Below are 22512 nucleotides of genomic sequence, written 5' to 3' on the forward strand. Positions count from 1 at the left end.
AAGGATCATTTGAAAAACCTTTTAGAGGTTTTAAAGAATTGTTTAAGACATTAATGGGTTGGTTATTTTGGGGGTTAACCTAGTGCAACCAAAGAATACAGCAAAGGTACTGAGACATGGCGTCAGGCCACTCGTATACGGTAAATGAAAGGCTTGCACTTGGAACTTAAAAACTTTCTTGGGTTTCAAAGAACAACTTCTAAAAAACTTCAAGAGGAAACTACTGCAGCGTAGAGAAGGGGACCTTATTTCTGTCTCCATGAACTCTTTCAGCGTAGCTTTGTACTATTCACAGCTCAAAGTAGCTTTCTCTTTGAACTGTGAATATTTCCACATTAAGAAGCTGCTGTCAAGTGTTTTCACAGGTTAGTCTTATTCTGTATGTCTGTGAAGGAACGTCTCTTTCAGACAGCAAAAAAGGCCATGAACAACTGTATTACACAACTTTGGCTCTTTGCAGACATCAGCACAGACAGCATGCTAACGGTAAGCTAGCCAAGACTGAAGTGAATGCAGGCTGCAGCATTCACAGCCCAAACTTCAACACAAAGAGCAGTGTTGAGTAGTCAGTCTCCGTTTCTAAAGCACAGTCACTGTTGTAATCTTTAAAGTCTGTGCAGGTTTTGCTTTGTGTTCATGCCTAAATACTGAGACAGACACGTGTGTCCTCGTTAGGATAGGGATTTGTGTTAGTGTGTGCACCTGCAGCCTACAGGTTTATAGTGTTAACTGGTAATTATGTAAGAATGTGTTTCAGGTCATTTTACAGAGAAATGCAAAAGTAATGTAACAAGTAGTGTAACAAATGACGTGCTCCTGGGAGTAATTAAGTAACAAATGCTTTTTGGCAATGGTGGTCACTCCCAATGTGGAGCCAACGAGAGCTCGATGAGAATCGAAAGGAAAGTTCGACAAGTGATATTGAGAATGGAACGGCTTTAAAACAGCCTTTCACACTGCCATTGGTCCCGATTGGTAAATGTAGCTTAGCTCTTCCTAAAACACCCTCTTATATGTTCCCTTTCTTTGACCTCACGCTGAGCCAACAGTAGAACAATCGATCTGAAACTGAGCACTTAGAGCAACGTAAAGGCTGAGGTTTTGATGCACATAAATACATACATGCACTTTTCCTACTGTGTGGCAATTTTAGCACAGAAGTCAAACTGTACAACGTTGTCATCATACATATTCACACTGGTCTTTGCATGTAGCGTCATAGGTGCACCTCTCATGAAAACAGGCCCAACTGAGCAGCTTTCCCATCCATAGATGGTCCTGGTTTCTGTGGGAAATATGGTGTTGGCTTTAAGCCACTACGTTTCCAAATTCAATCTGAATACACCATGCTAGTAGTGTCATAGCTAACTTTTGGTTTTGGCCTTCCAAGTGGAACTTCTTGATAGTAAAATAAAGCTTTTTGTGACGCTGAGTTCACTACAAAGGCTGAACGATGGTGTGCCGGTCATCACGTGAAGACTTGCATCAATGTTACTGTCATAAGCCCCGAGTTTCTCCTGACGCATTAATCAATAAGTGTTGGTTCGAAATAACTTGGGCACAGCGAAAAAGCGTTTTGAACGTCTGTGTGAATGAAACTGGTAGTAAAGAGCGTTTTTTTTAGCGCTCAAGCAGAGAAGCAACAACACGATGAACCAATGGGAGTTCATGTGATTTTGTTTATTTAGCGTATGTACAATAAAGCTTCATCACACGAGGCTTTCTCAAAAAACAACATCCGTCATACATACACACAAAAAACACACCATCTCAATCTGCTCAAAGCAGTGGTCAAAGCAGTGGGCGGAGCTTTTACTCACTGTGGAGTTTCCACGGGGAGGGCTGTGAGTGGGGGCAGAAGCGTGTGAGTTCAGTGGACGAGGAAAAGCAGCAGCAGCGCTTCATAAAACAAATATTGCACAAAGATCAAAAGACAGCTATAGCAACCAGTGTGTCAATATCCACAGCACATAAGCAACAGATTAACCACAGCAGACGGGGACATTTCTGATCTTGTTGGATCTTCAGTCGGTAACACTGGAGTGTGAAGAGCAGATTGTAGGCTCGTCTATGCAGATCTTCACTCGTGGCTTTTGAATAGGTCAGCTTCACTGACTTCACCCATTCACACCTGCTCTCCACTGACAAAGTGACGTTCAACCAGAAGCCACAAGGACACAGAGCGAGTCACAGGTGAACATCAGAGACCAACTGCTGTCAGCAAAGATGAGACATTCTCATAGTCACAACAGTGACAAGGTTTGCCTTTACACCTGCTGCTCCTGTACTTCATTCACTGCAGTGTTTTAGCTCCTCATAACTTACACATGAAGTCTATTTAACAACAAAAGGCTTCTTCTATTCGAGCGTTTCATACAGTACATCTCCTTCTATAGCATCACATGACATGTCACAAGGACTGTGTTCAGGGTTACGGGCAGATTTCCCCAACACGCAGATGTCTTCTTGTTCTCAGCAGCTGTAAACAGTGAATGAAGATCATGGCGCTTTGGGAGCTATAGCTGTTTTTTGACACAGTCAAACAGACTTAATGCTCAGCATTTTAAAGGACGGAGGGAGGGTGGTGCCAAACAGCTGTGTACAGACACAACGTGGAAAAGAACAGACATTCGTTTGGAAACAACTTAAAGGCAAACAATCAGGATCAAACCAGGTGTGGATTGAAAACACAGGTGCTAAAGCGGTTTCAACATCACACAGGCTCCCGGCTCACATTCAGAGATCATGTCTCTCTCACACTTACCAACAACGTGCCACAGAACCGCTGTGCACACCGGAGGAATGTTCTCAACGAAATATAACATTTACAGAAATATTCATAACTCGATGGGATCATCTTGCACCCAGGGACATTTAAAGAACAATAAAATAAAAACAACAGATTGTCTGAATACAGACCAACCAATCAAAACACTGAGGAAAACAATATATAAACGACACATGTGCAGAAGTGAAACCCCACCGATCGCTGTGATAACTCAAACATTTTACAAAAGAAAAATCAGGACTGCTCGCAGGATCCTTCAGCCAACAATACAAACCCTTGTTGCTCTTCATGTTTCATAATTGTTCTCCAAAATAAAAGGTAAGACAGCAACCTGCATTAAATGCATACAGTGACATTCTCAGGTCGCAGGAAACCAAAGGGATCAATGTGTAGCTGGCGTTCGATAACTCACGTGCAACTTTCATTCTTCCCTTTAAAAACCTCACGCATGGAAATCAGTAGATCAATAGCGGCTTTACCGTACGGTCCTTGTAAGGAACGGCCTTGAAACTATTTTCATTTTGACATGAAAAAGGAAACAAACAAATTACAGGTGACGCTCGACGCCCACATCCCCGTATTTTAAATGCAGTCTTATTTTAGTGCAGAGCCTCCACACAGATCTGCTCTTCGGTAATGTCGTCCAGCAGCGGCACATCTACGGGGCTGCACATGTCGCTGTCGTAGACCTCTGTCCCCAGGAGCGCCTCTTCCTCCAGACCTTCTTCTTTGCCCTTAAAGCCTCGCTGCTCTGAAGGAGAAGTGCTTTCCACCGACTCCAAGTCCTCGATCCCTGCGCGGTAGTGAATCATGAGCAGGGTGAGGGCCTGGAGTCTCTCCCCTGACTTGGCCAGGGCAGTGCTGATAAGGGCCTTGCGGCGTGCATCTGTGGCTTCCCTCTCCTCCAGCAGAAGGGTGTTATTGTGCTCCAGCTCCTGGTCAATTTCCTGTTGCAGTTTGTCCAGCATCAACTCCAACTTCTGGGAGCGCTCGTCTGTGGGCAGCCCCCGGTAAAGGTCGCGACCTATCTCCTTCACAGCTATGAACACACTGTCGTCCAGCCCGCCCTCCTTACGTACCAGTTTACTGCTCCCACCGCTTCCAGCTGGCTGCTTTGAGGGGCTGGCACCACTGGTGTACGTTTCAGTATCGCTGCTTTCATTGTCAGATGTGTTGGGGGTATGTTTAGGCGAGGGCTCCACCGCTCCCGGCACCACGTCGGCTACCTGTTCGGTAAACCGAGCCTTGGGCACCTGGCGAAGGTTAAGCAGACGGGAGCTGGTGTTGATAATGTGGCGAGTTAGACCCGTGGTGGCGCGGTTTATGGTGGATTTGGCTTCGAGGTCAGCTCCACGGCGTTCGGCTGTGGCCACACAAAAAGGATTTTCAGTGAGGCACTTCTCCTGGCACTTTTTGTGGCAAACATAGGCGCAGACCATGCACTGAGAGGCTGCCTTGGTCCAAACCTTTTTCTTGCAGTACTCACACCAGGTGGGGTTCTGGAACTGTGTGTCCTGGAAGTTATGACGGACCTCCTGCAACTGCAGCGCGCTGTAGGTCAAGTCCTCGCGTGGCGCTGCAGGGACGGGTTCCCTCTCCCTCAGGTCCTCCTCCTGAACACTGCCCTCTGTTTCTCTTTCCACCAGCCCAACTGGATAGTCCAGCTCCCCCTCAGCTAAGTAACAGAAGTTTAAAGTAACATCTCCATAACACAGCTTCTCATTGAAACCTTTGTGGGTGCTGAGACTGCGTAATGCAGTGCGACTGACGTTAGCTCTGGGCTCTGGAGCCCCCAACCTGAAGGTGCTCTGGTACTCTCCTGAAGATGTGGCCATACATTCCAGAGCTATGTGCTCCAACTGGAGGCTCACATGACCCAGGCATATCAGACTGCCCAGTTTAAAGGGATCTTTGCACCACAGGGCCACATTAAGGTATTTATGGTTGCTCTCTACCTCAAACACCACAGATGCCTTGGACCAGTGTGCCGTTTGGTTACGAAACATGGTTTCTGTGGATTCCCACAGGGAGTGGTCCTCTACACTGTCCCGTGTACTGGAGGAGCTCTCCGATGCTTTGTCCTTTGCTTGATCGGCCTTGCTGCTGCTGCTGGTCACAGTTGATGGAAGTACCTCCTCACTCATGTCCGTTGCCTTGCTGGACTGTTTCGCCTCCGTTTGTTTGACGCATGCCTTCTCGGTGGCAGACTTGTCCTCACCGGGTCCAGCGCGGTGAACCTTTTCTGGAGACTTTTCTGAAGCACTGGTCGTCTTAGTAATGGAAGGAGCAGCGGTGACATTAGCAGCTGCAGAATCCACACTTTCCAAAAGGCTCGTTTCGGAGGATGCCGACGTCAACCTTATCTGCGGTCGTGGTGGAACTGGAGGGCGGGAAGGGGGAGGTGGGGGAGGGACAGTAGGGCGTTGCAGAACCTCCCCTGGATCACTACTGGTCTTTTGTGGGGAGGGCTTTGGTGATTCTTTGGGCTGGGGCTTTAGTGGTGACTGGAGACCCACCAGGTTTAACTTGCGGTTGAGGATGGGTGATATAGTACCAAGAGGCTTAGAAGCCAGGTTGGCTACAGTCCTTTTGGGGCTTTGGTTTACTGTAAGTAAGAAATCCTCCTTGGTCTCACTGATAATTGTGGCACTGCTATTTTGCCCAGCAGTGCCACCGCTAGACTTGGATTCCACAATCAACTCTTCAAACTCAGAGTCTACGTCTTTGCTGTCAGACAGGTCAGAAAGGGTGCTGATGGGGGCTGGCTCTTCCTCATAACCTGCTTGCTGGGACATGAAACCAATTTCTTCAAGTCCTTCCTGCAGAGCTGCCGGGTTTCCCAAAGAGGGAGTCTGATGACGTACTGGTCTCTCGTAAAGTACCAACACCTTTTCTCCGGCCTGCTTTAACAGTTTTGGTACCTGAACCGAGGACGTCACTTTAACACCTGTTAACGAGAAAAGAAGAATGAGATCATGCAAGTTTCAAATTAGAAGTGCAAAGAAACGAATGTTTCATGTTAGAAAGTAACACAAACACCTCGGACCTCCAATTTCAATGAGACGATCACCCTTTTGCAGCTCTGCCAAAGCTGCTGGGGAGTTGGGCAAAACTGTCTCGATGCAAACATGCACTGCATCGCCCTCACTGGCAGTGACGTGCCTGAACGTCATCCCCACACTGCCACATGTCCCCTTGATAATCTCCGTCTGATGCAAGAGAGAAAGAAGGAAAAAAAGCACATTTAAGACTACGACCGACTAGTGGTTAAAAGTCACAAACGTTTACAAATGTTTAACTTTGTATAGTAATACAGTGTGAGAGAGGTTTAATGTAGTCATACGCTGTTTTGGAAGACAGTGTAAATAATTAGGTCTGAGAAATAAAAAATATTGCAAAAATGAATTAGTTTGTTTTTTGAAGCTCCTTCCAATGAGTCCGAGTTAGCAGGTTACTGTGTTTGAAACGGTCACAAACAGCGTCTTGAATAATCCGACCCCATCTTTGAGACCTGATGGGCACCTAAACCGAGCACTGTTGAGCACAGTGAGTGCCCCCACAGGTTTAAAACTTTCCTTTTTGCTACAGCATATAGTTAGGGCTGGATCTCTGAAGCTTAGGCTGCTGGGGGATTCCCATGATGCACTGAGTTTTTCTTCTTCATTCATTTTTAATCAATCTTTTTGTTAAACCCACTAAATTAAAGCTGAAAGCCTGCACTTCAACTCCATCCTAGTTGTTTTATTGAAACTTGATTGTGGTAATGTACAGAACCGATGGTAGAAAAAAGCTGATATTTTGTGACCTAACTGGATGTTCCAGGATGAAAGAGCAGGTGGAAAACACATGAAGAGACCCATGTCTGGTTTACAGAGAACAATAAAGGGGGGCTGACACGATGTGAGCAGACTGAGACAAACGACTGTAATCTCCCTGCTGTGGATTTGTTACAGTTCTGCTGGAAGGCAGTGAGTGAGTTGGTGCTGTCCATGAATAAGCATCTGATCTATATAGTCTGCACAGTTGGTTAAGGTGCACATGAAGTCAAACATCACATTATATACTGTTTATAAAAACTGATCCATTCTCTTTATGTCAAATGTTTCTTATTTTAAAATTTCTCATTATACGGGATAAGTAAGCTTAACATTTTAAACCTCTCCATTTTCATTCATCACACAACTGCGGGAAGCAGAGTCAGCACTGATGCTTCCCAGCACCAACCAGCAGAGCGTACTGCAGGAGTCGGCATGGCCCCCTGCCTGGGTGGGTGTCCTCCAAGTACTCTGCTTCCCCTCAGCTACACTAACTGGTGTTTCTAAATGATCTACCCAACATACAGTGTGTTTAAACAGAATAAAGAGCGACATGTTAGCGTGTAGCTGTCAGTGTGTGCGTATTTGCCTGCACCATTGTGTCGCACATTGATAAAATCTGGAGCAGGACTCCAGTCATGCATGGGGCTGGGAATAATTCAGCTCAGTGTGAGTCTTCATTGTGCTTCATTAATGGGCTCACTGGCTTCCTTTCTCGTCTGCCTCACAAACAGCATCACCACTTGCTTCCTGTGTGTGTAGTTGTATTACTGATATGTTGGGTACAATACAGTTCCATTTGGGGAGAAAAAGAGGTTCCCGGTAGGGCTGGGCGATATATCGAGTTTTTAAAAAATATCGATATATTTTCATACGAGATATAAGATGTGACAATATCGTTTATATCGATATAGTCTATGTTATGTTATAATTATACTTGTGGAGCCGCAGGTTTGCCTCTCTTTCGTCCACTTGTCTCTACGCAATGTTACTCTGCCTCGCCTCTCCTGCACTGAACACAACTCCCTCATAACTTCACCTGCAGGCAATGACAAGATGAAAGCGGAAAATCTCCGTTAGCGAGTTACCGTGCGTGGGGCTGGACGGCGTCAACGTGTTAGCGAGCTAACCGCGCTAACGACATGCAGCCCGGAGGGGCTGCACGGCCTAAAATCCTTTCATTTTCTCAAAAATCGACAGTGCGCCTTATGTATGAATTCTGGTTGTGCTTACTGACCGCGAACCGATTTTATGTGGTACACAGCGCTCAGCAATCTGTCAAAAAATGTTTTAATATGACTTTGCTAAGCTACGGAGCTGCACCGCTTGATGGATTGTCGGAGGATTACGGCTACCGGGGAGGAGCCTCGCGGAGTGATACGTGCTGTGCTTCAACGTAATATTACCGTACTGTGTGTATAAGGACCACAAATGGCACCTGTTCAGAGACGTGGTGCAGCTGTGAAATCTGTCTCTTTGTTATTATGCTCAGCGTCTATTAGTTTACATTTTGACTGCACAATTGTGAGCTTTTTGTTATACACAAAAACAACATTGTTTTCTTTTATTTATGGACCATGATTATTTAATAAATGCTGATAATTTATTTTTAAGTAATTTCTTCATGTACATCTATGCTGTATGTAAATAAAAGTGCCCGTGTGACATCTGGGACACAGTGTGACTAAGAACTCTCTTTTTGTTCTCAACTTATGGCTTTAAAAAAAATATCAAGATATATATCTTATATCGCCATCCAGCTAAAAAATATCGAGATATGAATTTTGGGTCATATCGCCCAGCCCTAGTTCCCGGCGAAGTGAATCGTGGAGAAGGGTAAGTAGTGGACACGATCTGGTCTCCAGGAAATGAAGGTAAGTTAATGTAATGTTCTCTGAAATGATTAAAAAAAGATTGAGTGTGTGTCTCAAGATTTAATCTGATCTGGCCATGTTGAAGACTATAACACTGCAGAGTCAACAGGTTGCTGCAGGCCAAAATGAAGACGTTAACCCAGCACATCCTACAGGCACCTACTGCATAACACATGATCAAAAATGCACTAAGTGTGCAACTGTGAGTCATGCTCATGCTAATGAGAATTACAAAACGATTCAATGACTGATGTTTATATGAATACAGGCGTGTTTACTTTTGGTTTTCTACACTCTTATGAAGAGTAGGTTTTAATAAACACATTACCAGCTGTACAACGTTATAAAACTGGTCTGGTTGTGCTTTGAGGTAGGAGCCAAAAAGGGTGTAGTTTGTGGGTGTGATCACCCATGTGTACACCTGTGAGCATGGACGCGCTTGTTTTTAAAAGGTTCCTTCATGTAACGATCTGCTAGGGAGTGTGGGGGGGGCCACAGCCCCGTCCTCCAGGGCATGAAGCAGGTATGGAGGAGATCAAGACTCCAGACATCCAGAGGCCCCCAGAACACAAGGCTCCTACCTCAAAGCACACTGTGCGCTGTCGATCTTATGTGCTGCACAATAATGTTTAATATTTTGTATTTACTGTTATATTCCCATATATCATCGTGATGTTGTTTATTGTATTGCTCTCATTTTCTTCTGCTTGTTTTATTTTTTCTTTCTCAACAGGTGATCCAGATGATCGATATATGCATTTTTTTGTCTGCTTATTTAGTTGGTTTTTGTTTTTTGCCCTTTATCCCTGTCCCTCTTCTCCGCTGTTTCCCCCCCCCCCCTCTCTTCCTTTCTCCCTTTTCTTTTCCTCATTCAAGTCTGTCCCGTATCTAGCAAGTGAAAATAAAAAATAAATAAAATAAACAATAAAAGGTGAATCAAATAGACCATTACGGCAAGGCTGGGATGGTCCATTTGGTAAAGTAAATCCGTTGGGCATCTTTTTTCGCCTTTAGACAACAATTCTGATGGCAGAAGAACCAAACGGGACAGGCAAAAATAAATAAATAAATAAAAAAAATAAAATAAAAAAGAATTCTGGTTGTGCTTACTGACCTCAACCGATTTTATGTGCTACACGGCGCTCAAAAATATTTTAATATGACTTTGGTGAGCTACGAAGCCGCACCGCTTGATGGACTGTTGGAGCATTACGGCTACCGTAGTCAGGAGCATCGGAGAGGAATCTGGGTCCTAAACTCTGTCGCTTCAGGTCCCAAAGTCAAACAAACACTGCAGCATCACTGAGAGTTAAAAACGGTCTAAATTCTTTCATCTGTAATAAAATGATCAGCGTTGCTGCTCTACCAGGTGTAACAATTAAGTTTAACATCCAGGCATCCATGAAAACTGAATTTATTACATTTAACAGAGTTAGAAGTTAGCAGGGAGTTAGCTCGCTAGCTTCCACCTAAGCATGACATACCATGTTCTGACAGAGATTTCTGAAAAAATTCAAACGTACAGCTCTGTTATCACTTCCAACATAAATGAAGACAGGAAACTAAACAGCAGTGACGTTTGTAGGGTTACTGAAGTTGGGCTAGCTGGTATTTAATGATGTGCTACCTGACTGCTAGCGACACAGCTATGTTAGCATAAACACAGTGAAGCTGGAGGATGAACGGTAACTTCTTTTCACTCGATAAAAGTTAACGTGAGGGTTCCCGATGGTTAGGGACAAATGTAATCGCATGGCAGGATGCTGTAAAGGGACCAAACTTCAGCAGGAGAACAACTGAGATAATCCATCCACAATACGAGGTTAGTCATTAATATACTGCAACAACATGGGAACAGAACAGCTGTGAGAGAATTCAGCATTAATGAATCAATGGTACAGAAGTGGAGGAAGCAAGAAGAATGAGTTTAATAAAGTTAGACTTATCTGACTGTCTTGTTTAATGCGCCTTACGTATAAGAAAATATGGTAGTTGTAATGTGTGTCTATGAATGATAAAATAATTTCACTTCATTTAGACAACATTTATATATCACTAAGGTATTAACTAACAACTCTGCAAACACAGTGGCTGACTGTTTTATTTATTATCTGCTGCATGATACACTGGCATACGGCGGGGAGGGGGCGGGACTTCAGGTTCTGAAAGGTGAGAGTAGGTGATGAGGAGCAGCCTTGTAGCTGTGTGTATACAGCTGCTGTACCAATGCCTACAATAGATTTGCAGGAGAACACAAGTCCATCCTGCTCAAGTGCAAATACACACACACACACACACACACACACACACGCGCAGTCACTGTCACTCATATGCACCCAATTATACAGCAGCACAAAGGCCCAGTGCTAATATTAGCTCGTTTTCAAGACATAAATCTGCAGTTTCATTTGTTTAAAAAACAAAACCCTCCTAAACCTGTTCTATTAGTTTGTATTTAAATACAGTGACCAAGTGTAGAAGGAGAAATTTAATATATGAACATAAGAGTAAGTTTACTGCAAAGTCAGCCACATTTAAAATGTGAAGGATTCATGGTCTTATAAACATGGTTCACATGGAAGTCAAACTTGGGAACCTCTAGCCCAGGGGCGTCCAACTCCAGGCCTCGAGGGCCGGGGTCCTGCAGGTTTTAGATGTGTCCTTGATCCAACACAGCTGATTTGAATGGCTAAATCACCTCAACATGTCCTGAAGTTCTCCAGACGCCTGGTAATGAACTCATTTTATTTAGGTGTCGTGACCCAGGGTGAGATCTAAAACCTGCAGGACACTGGCCCTTCAGGCCTGGAGTTGCCACCCCTGCTCTAGTCCATATTTGCCATAGATATTCCCACACAATATCCCAGGCACTTTGCTGTGTCCATCAGTGTACGATGTCCCAACTTACATGCTACATGTGGGGGACCTGACTGCTCTATGAACCTGGTGCATAATAAAAAATAAAAAAAATCAAAAAAAAAAATCAGTCTTTGTTTACACAGTCAAAATGTAAACAAAGACGCTGTGCGTAATAAGCTTCTACTCTACGTAATTCAGCTTCTACTGCGTGACTGACAGCCTGGAGTTTGAAATCCACTTCGTAAACACGTCTCTGAACAGGTGCCATTTATGGTCCTTATACACACACAATACGCTAATATTACGTTGAAGCACAGTGCGTATCACTCCGCGAGGCTCCTCGGTAGCCGTTAGTGATGGGATTTCCGGCTCTTTTTAGAGAACCGGCTCTTTCGGCTCTGAACCGGCTCTTCAGGTTGTTTTGTTGCTTTAATTAATTTATTATTAACAATAATATAAAATTATGCACAAAAGGAATTACTAATGTGTAAAAAAAAAAAAAAAAAAGTGGTTTTATTTATACATGTTTATATATAAATATATGCAGTGGCCCCTAGAGACAAAACACATACAAACTCCAAAACACATTTCTAGCATAAGTGATGTAGGTAGCTCTGAACTTCCAAAACAGAGCTACCTAGATCTCGTAAATTACACAATTGAAAGCATGAAAGCATATGTGTATTTGTGTATTTATACACAAGCATTCATATATAGTCAAATAAAAAATAAAAAAAGTTCATTTTCCTGTTATTACCACACACCAAATCCGGTCGTTGGTACTTGCTGGCTTGTGTAGTCACTAGGTAACAAAAGCTCAACACTGCCCCCTAGCATCCTGGAGCACTTCTGTTGTGTTTTGTACGTGTTTTGAGTTTTTATGTGCTTCGGAGTTTGTACGTGCTTTGTCTCTAGGGGCCACCATAATTATACTTTTATTTATTCACTCCACATAAAATGTAATAAATAATAGAGATGGCACGATACCACTTTTTTATGTCCGATACCGATACCGATATCATAAATTTGGATATCTGCCGATACCGATATGAATCCGATATAGTGTTTTTTAATCAACAAAACTGTTTTTTAAATATCTTGCTGCATTTTGTATAAGTTCATACTCAAGTTTAAAACAACAACTACACTAAAGCTATTCTGTTATACCTGTATGCAAAAAAAATATTTCATAGTTCAGCAATACTGATCAATCTAATAAACTTAGACCTACACCATCCTCCCTATTCTGGTATTTTAAAGAGTACTTAGCGTAAATATTAAGCAACCTAACTAATAGGGTTCCAACTCCCAGCAACAACAAAAATAAATAAATAAAAAATGGGGAACCACCCCTCACGCTCCACCTCATGATGCTTAATCGACGTAATCAACCTTAATTTGATGCAGTGTGAAAAAAAATGCACAGAAATCAATTATTTTTCAAGAAATATTAAATAGATTCAACATCTTTCTTCAACAAAATTGCAGACTGCACAGATGGTACCTTCCCAAAGGAAAAAGTACTATAGCTTACTAGGGTATATATATTAGACGTAATAGTTACTATATACAGTAATTGACTTCTATTCATTTTACATCAAATTAAAACTTTGGGTGTCAGATAATTATTTATTAAAAGCTCGACATTTTAAATGAGAATAAGAAAGAAAAGTATGTCTTTGTGCCCCCTTTTCCCTGTTAATGCCCTATCGGCCCCCCTGGCTAAACTTTGCTAGATCCGCCCCTGCACAGTTACAGCCGTCAGCTACGTAGAAAAAGATCCTCGAGTAGAAAGTAATATTAAATACATTCTAACAACAGCTTATCAAGCTTAAACGTGCTGCTGTTGTTCAGCCGCTGGTTTCCTCTTTCTGGTGCAAAGTGGGCCAAAAGCAAACAAGAGACACGGACTCGCGACAGAAAAGCCGATCAGCTGATCATTTAAGCAGTTTCATGATTGAAGTAGCAGCAGGAGAGCGAGAGGCAGTCGCTCGTTAAGCTTAACGCAGGAATGCTTTACAAACATTCAGAGATGGACTTACACACTTGCTTTACTTCTCTCGGGGATAACTTTGTCGGAGATGAAATGCCGGGTTGCTAGCGAAGCTCCACATGCTATCCAGACCACCGACAGGTCCGGCATGCCACAGCCGCTCTATCACGTGATGCATACTGCTCCGACTGCTAACGTTCTGAGGTGAGTTACGGCGTGTTGCAAGTTTTGTGAGGTGCTTTCGTGATATTTAATGGATCGGATTACATTTTTTATTTTTCTCCGATATCCGATCCAGTAATTTAGGTCAGTATCGGACCGATACCGATACGTAATATCGGATCGGTCCATCTCTAATAAATAAATCATATAATACAAAAATCAACTATTCACATTTCAACTTTTCACTATTTAAATTTTCAGCTTTTTCCTTTTAAACAAATTTAAAGTGAAACAACACAAAACACTGCAAACCACAACACAATTAAATATAAATTAAAATGTGAAAACAAAAAGAAGATGCATATTCTCTGTCATATGGGCCTGCATGAATAAACTTTCTGAATCCTTTATCATCCGCAACTGAAAATAGTTGTGGATGATTACTATACCTTTCTAATGTGACGTTGTTGTCCCTGGCTCTCTCTCTCTCTTCCTCCCGCTCTGTTCCTGTGCTACTGAGTGTAACTACCGCCCCTCCCCCCTCTGCCCAGCGCAAAGCACAAGGCTCGCACGCGGAGTGACGCGGGAAGAAAGTGGAGAGAGAGGGCGAGAGAAAGAAAAATAAAAAAAAAACCACGGCTCGCGATAAGGAGCCGGCTCGCGTCGTTCACGTCAAAGATCCGGCTCTAAGAGCCGTTCCGTTCGCGACCGACCCATCACTAGTAGCCGTAATGCTCTGACAATCCATCGAGCGGTGCAGCTCCGTAGCTTAGCAAAGTTGTACTAAAACATTTGACAGATTGCTGAGCGCTGTGTTCCACATTACATCGGTTCGCGGCCATCAAGCACAACCAGAATTCATACAAAAGGTACACCGTCAACTTTTGAGAGAATGAAAGGATTCCAGGCTGTGCAGATGGTGTTAGTATGCTTAGCTCGTTAGCGTGGTCAGCTCGTTAGCGTGGTCAGCTCGTTAACACGTTGACGCCGTCCAGCCCCACGCATGGGGCGATGCGCAGTAACTCGTTAACGGAGATTTGCCGTGTCCATCTTGTCGCTGCCTGCAGGTGAAGCGATGGGGGAGGAGGGGGAGTTGTGTTCAGTGAAGGAGGGGCGAGGCCGAGTAACGTTGCGTAAAGACAAAAGTGGACGAAAGAGAGGCAAACTTGTGGTTCCACAACTATAATTATAACGTAACATAGACTATATCGATATAAAGGATATTGTCACATCTTATATCTCGTATAAAAATATATCGATATTTTTAAAAACTCGATATATCGGCCAGCCCTACAACAAACTGTCAGGATCAGCCTGATATTATTTGTATCCCACAGTAACTTTACTGTATGGGGAGCTAACACCTCCAAAATGTCAGGAGTAGTTAGTCATAAGAAGTGTTTGTGAACTAAAAATCAAGACTGTGGGATCCTGTTGGTCCGTGGTTTGGAGAGCCCAGCGCTGCTCCCGATGGAGGGGAAGCTAATTCTGTCGGGGAGACCTACCTCGGCACTTGTGCAGGTGAAGCCAAATGCAGGATGTGCTTCATCATATGTTCTAGTGTTTGGCTTGGTTTGGAAACATATTTGGCGATGCTTCATTTCTGCTTTGCTTTTTTTCTTTTCTTCTTCATACCGCGCCTCACAGTTACACTTCAGCTCTATAAATATAGAGTTGGGTGCATTGGTCAAACACTCTGCTCCAGGTATACAACAGCCAACAGAAAACACTTCACACAGGTAAATTTACTTCATTCGTTTAATGAGTACAAGCCACACAACCCTGTACTACCCTAACAATGCAACTCAGACTGGAGACACCACAGTCATCGTCTGCAGGCCAGTTTCCTGACAACATACAGGAGCAGTAATGAAAGCCAGAGTCACTGCATCAGACGCACCGTCATCGTTTCTGTGTCGTCTTTACTTTTCAAGAGAAAACATTGACGCCCTCAGTAAGTCACTGCTCAGTATAGAAGCAGGCAGGTCGAGTCAGTCACTGGACCAGAACACAAGACTTGTTTAAGTCGCAAAAATTCTACTTAAAAACAAGCAATGCATTACATATATCAATGGGCCAATTAGCCTGTCGCTTGAGGGCAGAGATGCTGGTGTATGGGCTGAAGTAACCTTAGCTCTCTGTATAAAGCATCCATCCATGTAAATTGTTGATTTCAATAAAATTCTTGACAATTACGGGGTGAACAAAGTTCAATAAAAAGTAATATATGGATACTTTCTCCTCTGACTTCTGATAGAAGGTATCTTCTGTAAATTTCAGAGTTTAATTGCTGTGCAGAGGTAGTTGCTCTGAGGGCTGAGCAGCAGTGTCTAAACTAACCTTGTTAACATCGACTAAGACAACAAGTAGCTCCCGGTTTCTCGTCTCTGAGCAGGAAAGACAAACAAAGAACATCACAACCCTCAGCTGGATACATGTAAATGGAGCAATTCACCATCTATTCTAGAAATCCTGCCTCTTTTATCTACACTGCCACAGAGAACAAATGAAAGGTTAATATGTTCAAATGGCAGCTTTCACTGCTTTAAAGTCGTCTCCTTTACCTGCAGGACAGAAACCCAGACAAGTCTTACTTTGATCTATGAATAAAACACTCACTTTGATAAGACATCTATTACACAATGGTGTATATCATAGGCCTCCTGCAACAAAGAGTCCATACAAATAAATTGGATTTTTTATTTTTATAAAAGACTACGTTTTAAATTACAAAAGAGTAAAATGAAGACATGCTATGAGAGTAGGTTTCCATGCTTAGACAAATCCCTACAAAAGTATTTATATTTAGCTCATTAAATGTTATATGGATAAAATTAGAGAGCCCAAACTATAGAATAACTATATCCTCAAATATAGGGAGGCCGTAGCTCAGCTGGTAGAGCGGATCACCTACTCACATCTTCGATCCCACGCTCCTCCAGTCTACATGCCAAATATCCTTGGGAAAGATACTAACCCCATGTTGCTCTCCGATGCGTCCATCGGAGCGTGAATGCGAGTGAATGTTAGATAGAAGCACCTTAGATAAAGTGCTTGTGTGAATGGGTACAATTGCGTGGATGCACGAGTTGTATAAAGCGCTTTGACAGTAGAAAGCGTTATATAAGAACCAGTCCATTTCAAAGGTTCATGCAAAGCAAAGCCCCTACAAGCAACCCATTCAAAGGGTGGCCCAGGAGCAACGTCTGCCTGTGGCCCTGGCAGAAACAGCATAGTGCAGACGCAACACACCTAGTAGCCTAGCAATATTCAACCCACAGTGCACCATCTACTACACACAGATCAATGCTGATGGTTTCTAAAGATCACAACTTACAAAGGCACCACAATGACAAACAGCTTCCTGCAAAAGAGTTTCCCTGCATCTACAACCAGAGGTGCACTACCACGGCGAGGTCATGTGCAGCTCAGACAGCGCGTCCCGCTGTGTTTGCGAAGAAGATCCAGCGTTTGTCAGACTCTGAAACAGTGAAAGGCTGCATGCTGGCCATGGTGGATGAGGGGATAAATGATGACGATGTATAAGTGAGCGTGACGTCTGCTATTAAGGACAGTTCAAATATTCACAGGGTTAAAACTGTGGCGTCAGACGTGTTTGAAATGCTGATAGATAACCTGAAGAAAACTGATGTAAAGTCTGTAGCAGTAGATGAGTCCACAGAAACAACTGATAACGCACAGTTGTGTCGTGTTTTTCATGGCTTACTGCCGTTAGCGGGACACACAACTGGCGAGATAATGTTTGAGAAAATTTCAGCTTTTTCGAGGACAGAGGTCTGGATATGAAGTATGCTTGTGACGGATGGAGCTCCACCCATGGCAGTGAAGTGAGCAGTTTGGCAGCACCGTGGTTGGTGCTGATAACCTTACACTGCACTGTCCATCAGACGGCGTTGTGCAAGTAAGCACAGAGCTCAAAACGGACAGCGTGATTGGTTAAGGCGGAGCCTCCAGCACCACTTATTCCGCATGCTGCTCTCAGAAACGTCTGCTGAGCACCGTGACCTGCTACTGCACAATGATGTCAGGTGGTGTCCAAAGGCTGGAGCGTTTCTGTGACCTCAAAGAGGAGATCGCAACTTTCCTCTGCAACAGCAGGCAAAAAAACCAGAAACACACTCGAATCGCATACAACAGCTTCATGGCCAGTGTCGGCTTTCTGAGCGACACACTCAAACAGCTGAATGACCCCTTCAGCAGAAGGGGACTAATCGGCCAGAGCAAAGGAAGCGGTCCTTCCACTGACGAGGGGAAGTTCATCCTCGAACTTGTAGCCATGGCACAGGATCTTCGCACCAACGGACCAGTAAAGTTTTGGACTGATGTCCATACACACCAGCGTCTTAACGTTAAGAATGCAGCCGTCGTCATCCTCAGTGTGTTTGGGTCAGCGTGCACATGTGAATCGAACTTTTCACTCAATGAAAAGCAGCTCTCGTTGCTCACCGACTGACAACACGCTTCACCGCTGCCTTTGGATTGCCAAAACCAACCAAAACACAACCAACCAAAAACAAAACAAACCAAAAACCCCCAAAAAACTGTCAGTTGTCGCATTAATGATGTCCGGGTAACTGTAGCCTAGATATCAACATATGAACTGAAGCCATGCCTAATTACAAGCACAAAGCTGTGCTCTGAGCGTGCAGCCGTAAATGTTGCATTCATGTGTTACTGCTGTGGGTTTGTGCACTGATAGGGTTCATTGGTCTTTTTTAATTCTGTTGAATGCACTTTAACAAGATATCTATTTTATTTTGAAAGGGAATTATCAAAATGTTTGTTTTTTATTTCAAATATGAAGAAAAAAGTGTCAGCACTGCCACAGACCTTTACTATTGAAGAAATTCCTACAAGGAGTTGCTGCTTTGGGCTGTCAGACTCTTTGAGATTTAACCTCTGCATTAAGTGTCATTTATATTGTGCAAATTCATAAGGATACTCAAAAGCTAAAAATCATTTGCTGATCCACTTTGAATATACAAAGAAGTCTGAAAATTCAATCCAAAATAAAACAGAAAACCTGAATGGAGTCATGCAAACACTAAAGTGAAGGACGATATTTATAAGGATCTAGAAGAAGAAACAGCCGGTTGCAGACATAATGGCTAAGTTAGACTGAGGCAGCACCTCCTGTCGCCTAGCTGAACGTCTCTTTGGTCTCCAGCATGTCTGGGAGGGTGTGTGCGAGATGGAGATGTGGGGTTGAGCAAATCCTTTTCCTTGTCAGTGCACTGCTTGGTAATTTAATCTAATACCACATGTCAGATCGTTTTGTGTATGGTTATAGGGTACAAGTCGCTGCGAGGCAAGTACGCAGCAATTCCCTGCCACATCAAATTAGCAGCCCCGATGGTGACGAAGGTGGAGTGGGCTGAGGACCAGGCTGCATGGCCAATAGCTGCTCAGGTGTTTACGTGGGTACCTATTAGGATTTTTAACTGTGACGCATATTCTGTAGTACGTGTTCTCAGACACAGTCACACAGGCAAGTGGTAGGTTACAGTCGAAGGACGACTGAACATATTCTCTCTAAGATAAGGGCCTTACATGAATCCGTGGGGACTTTTTTAAAGGGTTAGCTGATGCACCAAGAGGTGCTTAGATGAAACTGGATTGTTTTTCAAAGCATTTGTATGTATGTACATTTAGTGAGACTATTTCGTTTAACCTCCTAGGACCTGGCGTCCACATATGTGGACATCACATTTTGGGTTATTTAGACCAAAGGGCCTGATATCCACTTACGAGGACATTATACTGCTACTGGTCTATAGAAATTTTAAACAAAGATCCTCATATGTGGCTCTTATTTTTCTTAGAAGCAAAAATCGGGTTTAAAAAATAAATAAAATCTGGTAATTCTTTGTTTTTACATTCATCAGGTCCCAATCAGCCCAAAGATCAAAGAGAAATAAAAATGCTGCTGTGGAAGAGTTCGGGTCTTAGGAGGTTAATGGTGTATGTGAAATTGTGCAGTGTGCATGTACATATGTATGCTATGCAAATTTACACAACCCTGTGTGCAGAACACATACTGGGTGTGCATGTGCACAGAACCTCAGCTACCACTGTACACATGTTATAGTCTTTGCATTCTTCTGCTGCTGTGCCTGAGCTGTGGTAACGCACACATTTCCCAATAAAGTCTCATCTTCAATCCTTAAATACACTGAACTCACACATGGTCAGCATTGGAAACAAAGCTGCATTCAGAGTTAAAATAATGTATCACCTGATTCTGATTCAGCTTCTATGCTGAAGGTGGTTCTTTTATGCGTTCATGATTGACTGAGTCCACTCAGCGTATCAACCAACCCCACAACCTAAATAAACTGCTGTTTTGCACATATATGGTGTTGACAGAGTATTGGGTGTAGGGATGGGTACCGGTGTCCGGTGCCATGATGGCACCGGTTCTGACATAAACGGTAGTAACCAGACCGAAAAGCAGCGCACATTTCGGTGCTTTATTTCGGTGCTTTTTTTTCCTGAGCTGTGATACACTTCTAGCCAATCATTTTACGTTTCCGAGGATAGTAGGCGGGGCCAGGTACGTACGTTCTTTTATGCAGAGCTACAGATTAAAAATGTCCAAGGCGAAGCGGTCAAAAGTCTGGCTGTACTTCACAGCAAAAGATGCAAACTCAGCAGCAACAAGTGCTTTAAGCTGATACTGTGATACTGTCAAAGGAGGTAACACCTCGAATCCGATGAAACACCTGGCGACGCATAGTGTTTTTTTTAAAAGCCGAGAAATGCGCCGTATTTGATAGCTTGCTGCGAGACCTCACACCGAGCACATCTACTGCGGGTGTGGTGCCTGTTATCGGACCCGGAGTTAGCAACATCCCCAAAAACCCGAAGAGGAGAGTCCTGGCCCCTAGCCCTGCCAGTGTAGCAGAAATGATGAGGATGATGATGCAGCAGCAGCCGTTCTTCTCTGCGTGAGTAGCTTCATGTTGTTCGTGTGTAATTTACGTTGAGTAGGCTAACCACGTTATTACATTAATGCATGTAAGGTGAACTAGCAAACACCATCATAGCTACATGCGGCTGTCTTCTTGTTTGATGGCAGATACTCCCTTCACCCTGGCTAAAAAGGCTAAAATGACCAAAGAAAAAGTGGAAAACAGTTAAACATGAGAGATTTAGGACAAAGTTTGTGTTTTTTCCATTGTTTAAGCACTGCTTCCAGCCAAGAGTGATGCCATATATGCCCCATAGCTGCAGAAAAGGCTAACATTGTTATCTTTTTACAAAAACCCAGCTGAACATGAGAGGTTTTTGGACAAAGTTTGTGTTCTCCATTCTTTAAGCACCGGCACCATTTCAAAAGTACCGATTTGGCACCGGTATCAGATAAAACCTAAACGATACCCATCCCTAATTGGGTGGATATTAATTTTTCTCCAGTCTTATGTGATCGCTGTAAACTTTAGTGATATGCATGTGCCGGGCGCCTCGATATGAATTTTCAAGTTGCCGTTTTTTTCATAGGAAGCCAGTTTCAAAAGCTTAAAGAACAAAGCAGTTGTTATGGAGACAGGGGGAAACAAAAAGGTGTTTTGCCTAATTTGCACTTGTATGGAGAGAAACAGTGGTGTGGTCGCCCACGCAGTTTCTTTTTGTAGCACAGTCTTTGTCCTGGCATTGAAAAATAATGATCTATCAAGACTGCTACATCATGCTAGTTGAATAAATGACAACAAAATTCAAACCTACTCTGGCTCAGAAAGGATTAAGACACCACTTCCCTCATTATCAAACTGGCATTTCAGTCCTTCCTTTCCTTTAAGCGCTGATGCTCGGTGCTGCCACTGAACCGCTCTCCTCGGTCTGCTTCAAACGACTGCTCAAATGTCATTTTGCTCCTTGCATCTGTGAGGGCCAATCTGACCGACTGGCCACGTAACATTTACTGGTCATGTTTTTGCATTTGCACATTTTCTCACTTTCTGTCCACGAGCAAAAAAAGGGAACAATCCTTAGTGTCCCTCGCTGCCGGCCCTCTGAAAACAGCTACTTAAAGCCACAAACAGTGATTTGGGGAGGAAGAGCACAATAAATATGTTAGTTTTATCTGGGGCTGCTGCATAAATGCACCCTACATAATATCATTTTTGGTAAGAAGTAGAAACCATAAATATACTTACCATCGCTCTAAATAACACTTACACAGCAGAGGAAAAACAGACTAGCCTACGTCACAGCAGCTGACATGTCTTTGTCGATTCCATACATCAACCCTCTGGACTGTTTGCAGTTATACCAACATGAAGTGTGGAATAGGTTACACGGCGGTCTAAACTAATGGTCACCAGGTTTTGCAGAAACCTGCAGATGCACATATGCACAGGTAAAACCAGCCGTGTCCTGATATTTGGGCCGTGTCGTTTTAAACATGCTGTTTCTCCTCGGTGAGCCAACCACTTAAAGCCAAATCTATGACATTTATGTAATTAGATGGCAGGAAGGGAAAATGTCCCAACAGATAAATCCTTTTTTCCTACGTCATCAATTTACAAGCTTCAGATCCAAAAGGAGACCAAACTATTCATTCAGACAACATCTTTATCACATGTCAAATTCTGTATTTGGTGTTTATGGTGAGAAACACCTGCTAGGACATGAATTACCTGTAGTGATGGCTGCCAATTTTAAGAGTCATGACCACTAACAGCTCATTTCTTTGCTATTGAAAGACCTCCAGGATCAGAACAAAATCATTGTAAAGAGTAATATCAACACATCTGTAATATGGCTGCGGCTCTTTGTGTCATGCACGTATTGACTGGTCTATTGAGTTTCTTGCAAGGTAAATGTTTCAGTGGAAAAGCGATAAGTAACAAACAGCTTGTGAGCCCAATCTCTCATGTCTTTAATCAGCCTTTTGCAACATGCAGCCGTTGTCAAATGGAATTAGAACTGGCCATTTCATTGAGACGTGGAAATGGTTGATGAATGCATCACCTGTGTGTGACAGATGTGACAGATGTG

General features: G+C 43.3%; 1 protein-coding gene across 1 annotated transcript in view; it reads right to left on the minus strand.

Annotated features, from left to right (window-relative positions):
* Window positions 1-1665: 1665 nt before the first annotated feature.
* Window positions 1666-22512, minus strand: part of pdzd8 (PDZ domain containing 8) — a 45244-nt gene continuing 24397 nt past the window's right edge. The window contains exons 4-5 of the mRNA XM_085295898.1: window positions 5835-5997; window positions 1666-5735 (exon numbers count right to left, since the gene is read on the minus strand). Of these exons, the coding sequence (XP_085152024.1) occupies window positions 3388-5735; window positions 5835-5997 (2511 nt within the window). The 3' untranslated portion in view covers window positions 1666-3387. The remainder of the gene's footprint in view (window positions 5736-5834; window positions 5998-22512) is intronic.

This window comes from Mchenga conophoros, linkage group LG13 (genome assembly GCF_057382185.1).
Source record: "Mchenga conophoros isolate Kocher_MC1m ecotype Shallow Benthic linkage group LG13, M_conophoros_male_GT1.1, whole genome shotgun sequence".
NCBI classification, from domain to species: Eukaryota; Metazoa; Chordata; class Actinopteri; order Cichliformes; family Cichlidae; genus Mchenga; species Mchenga conophoros.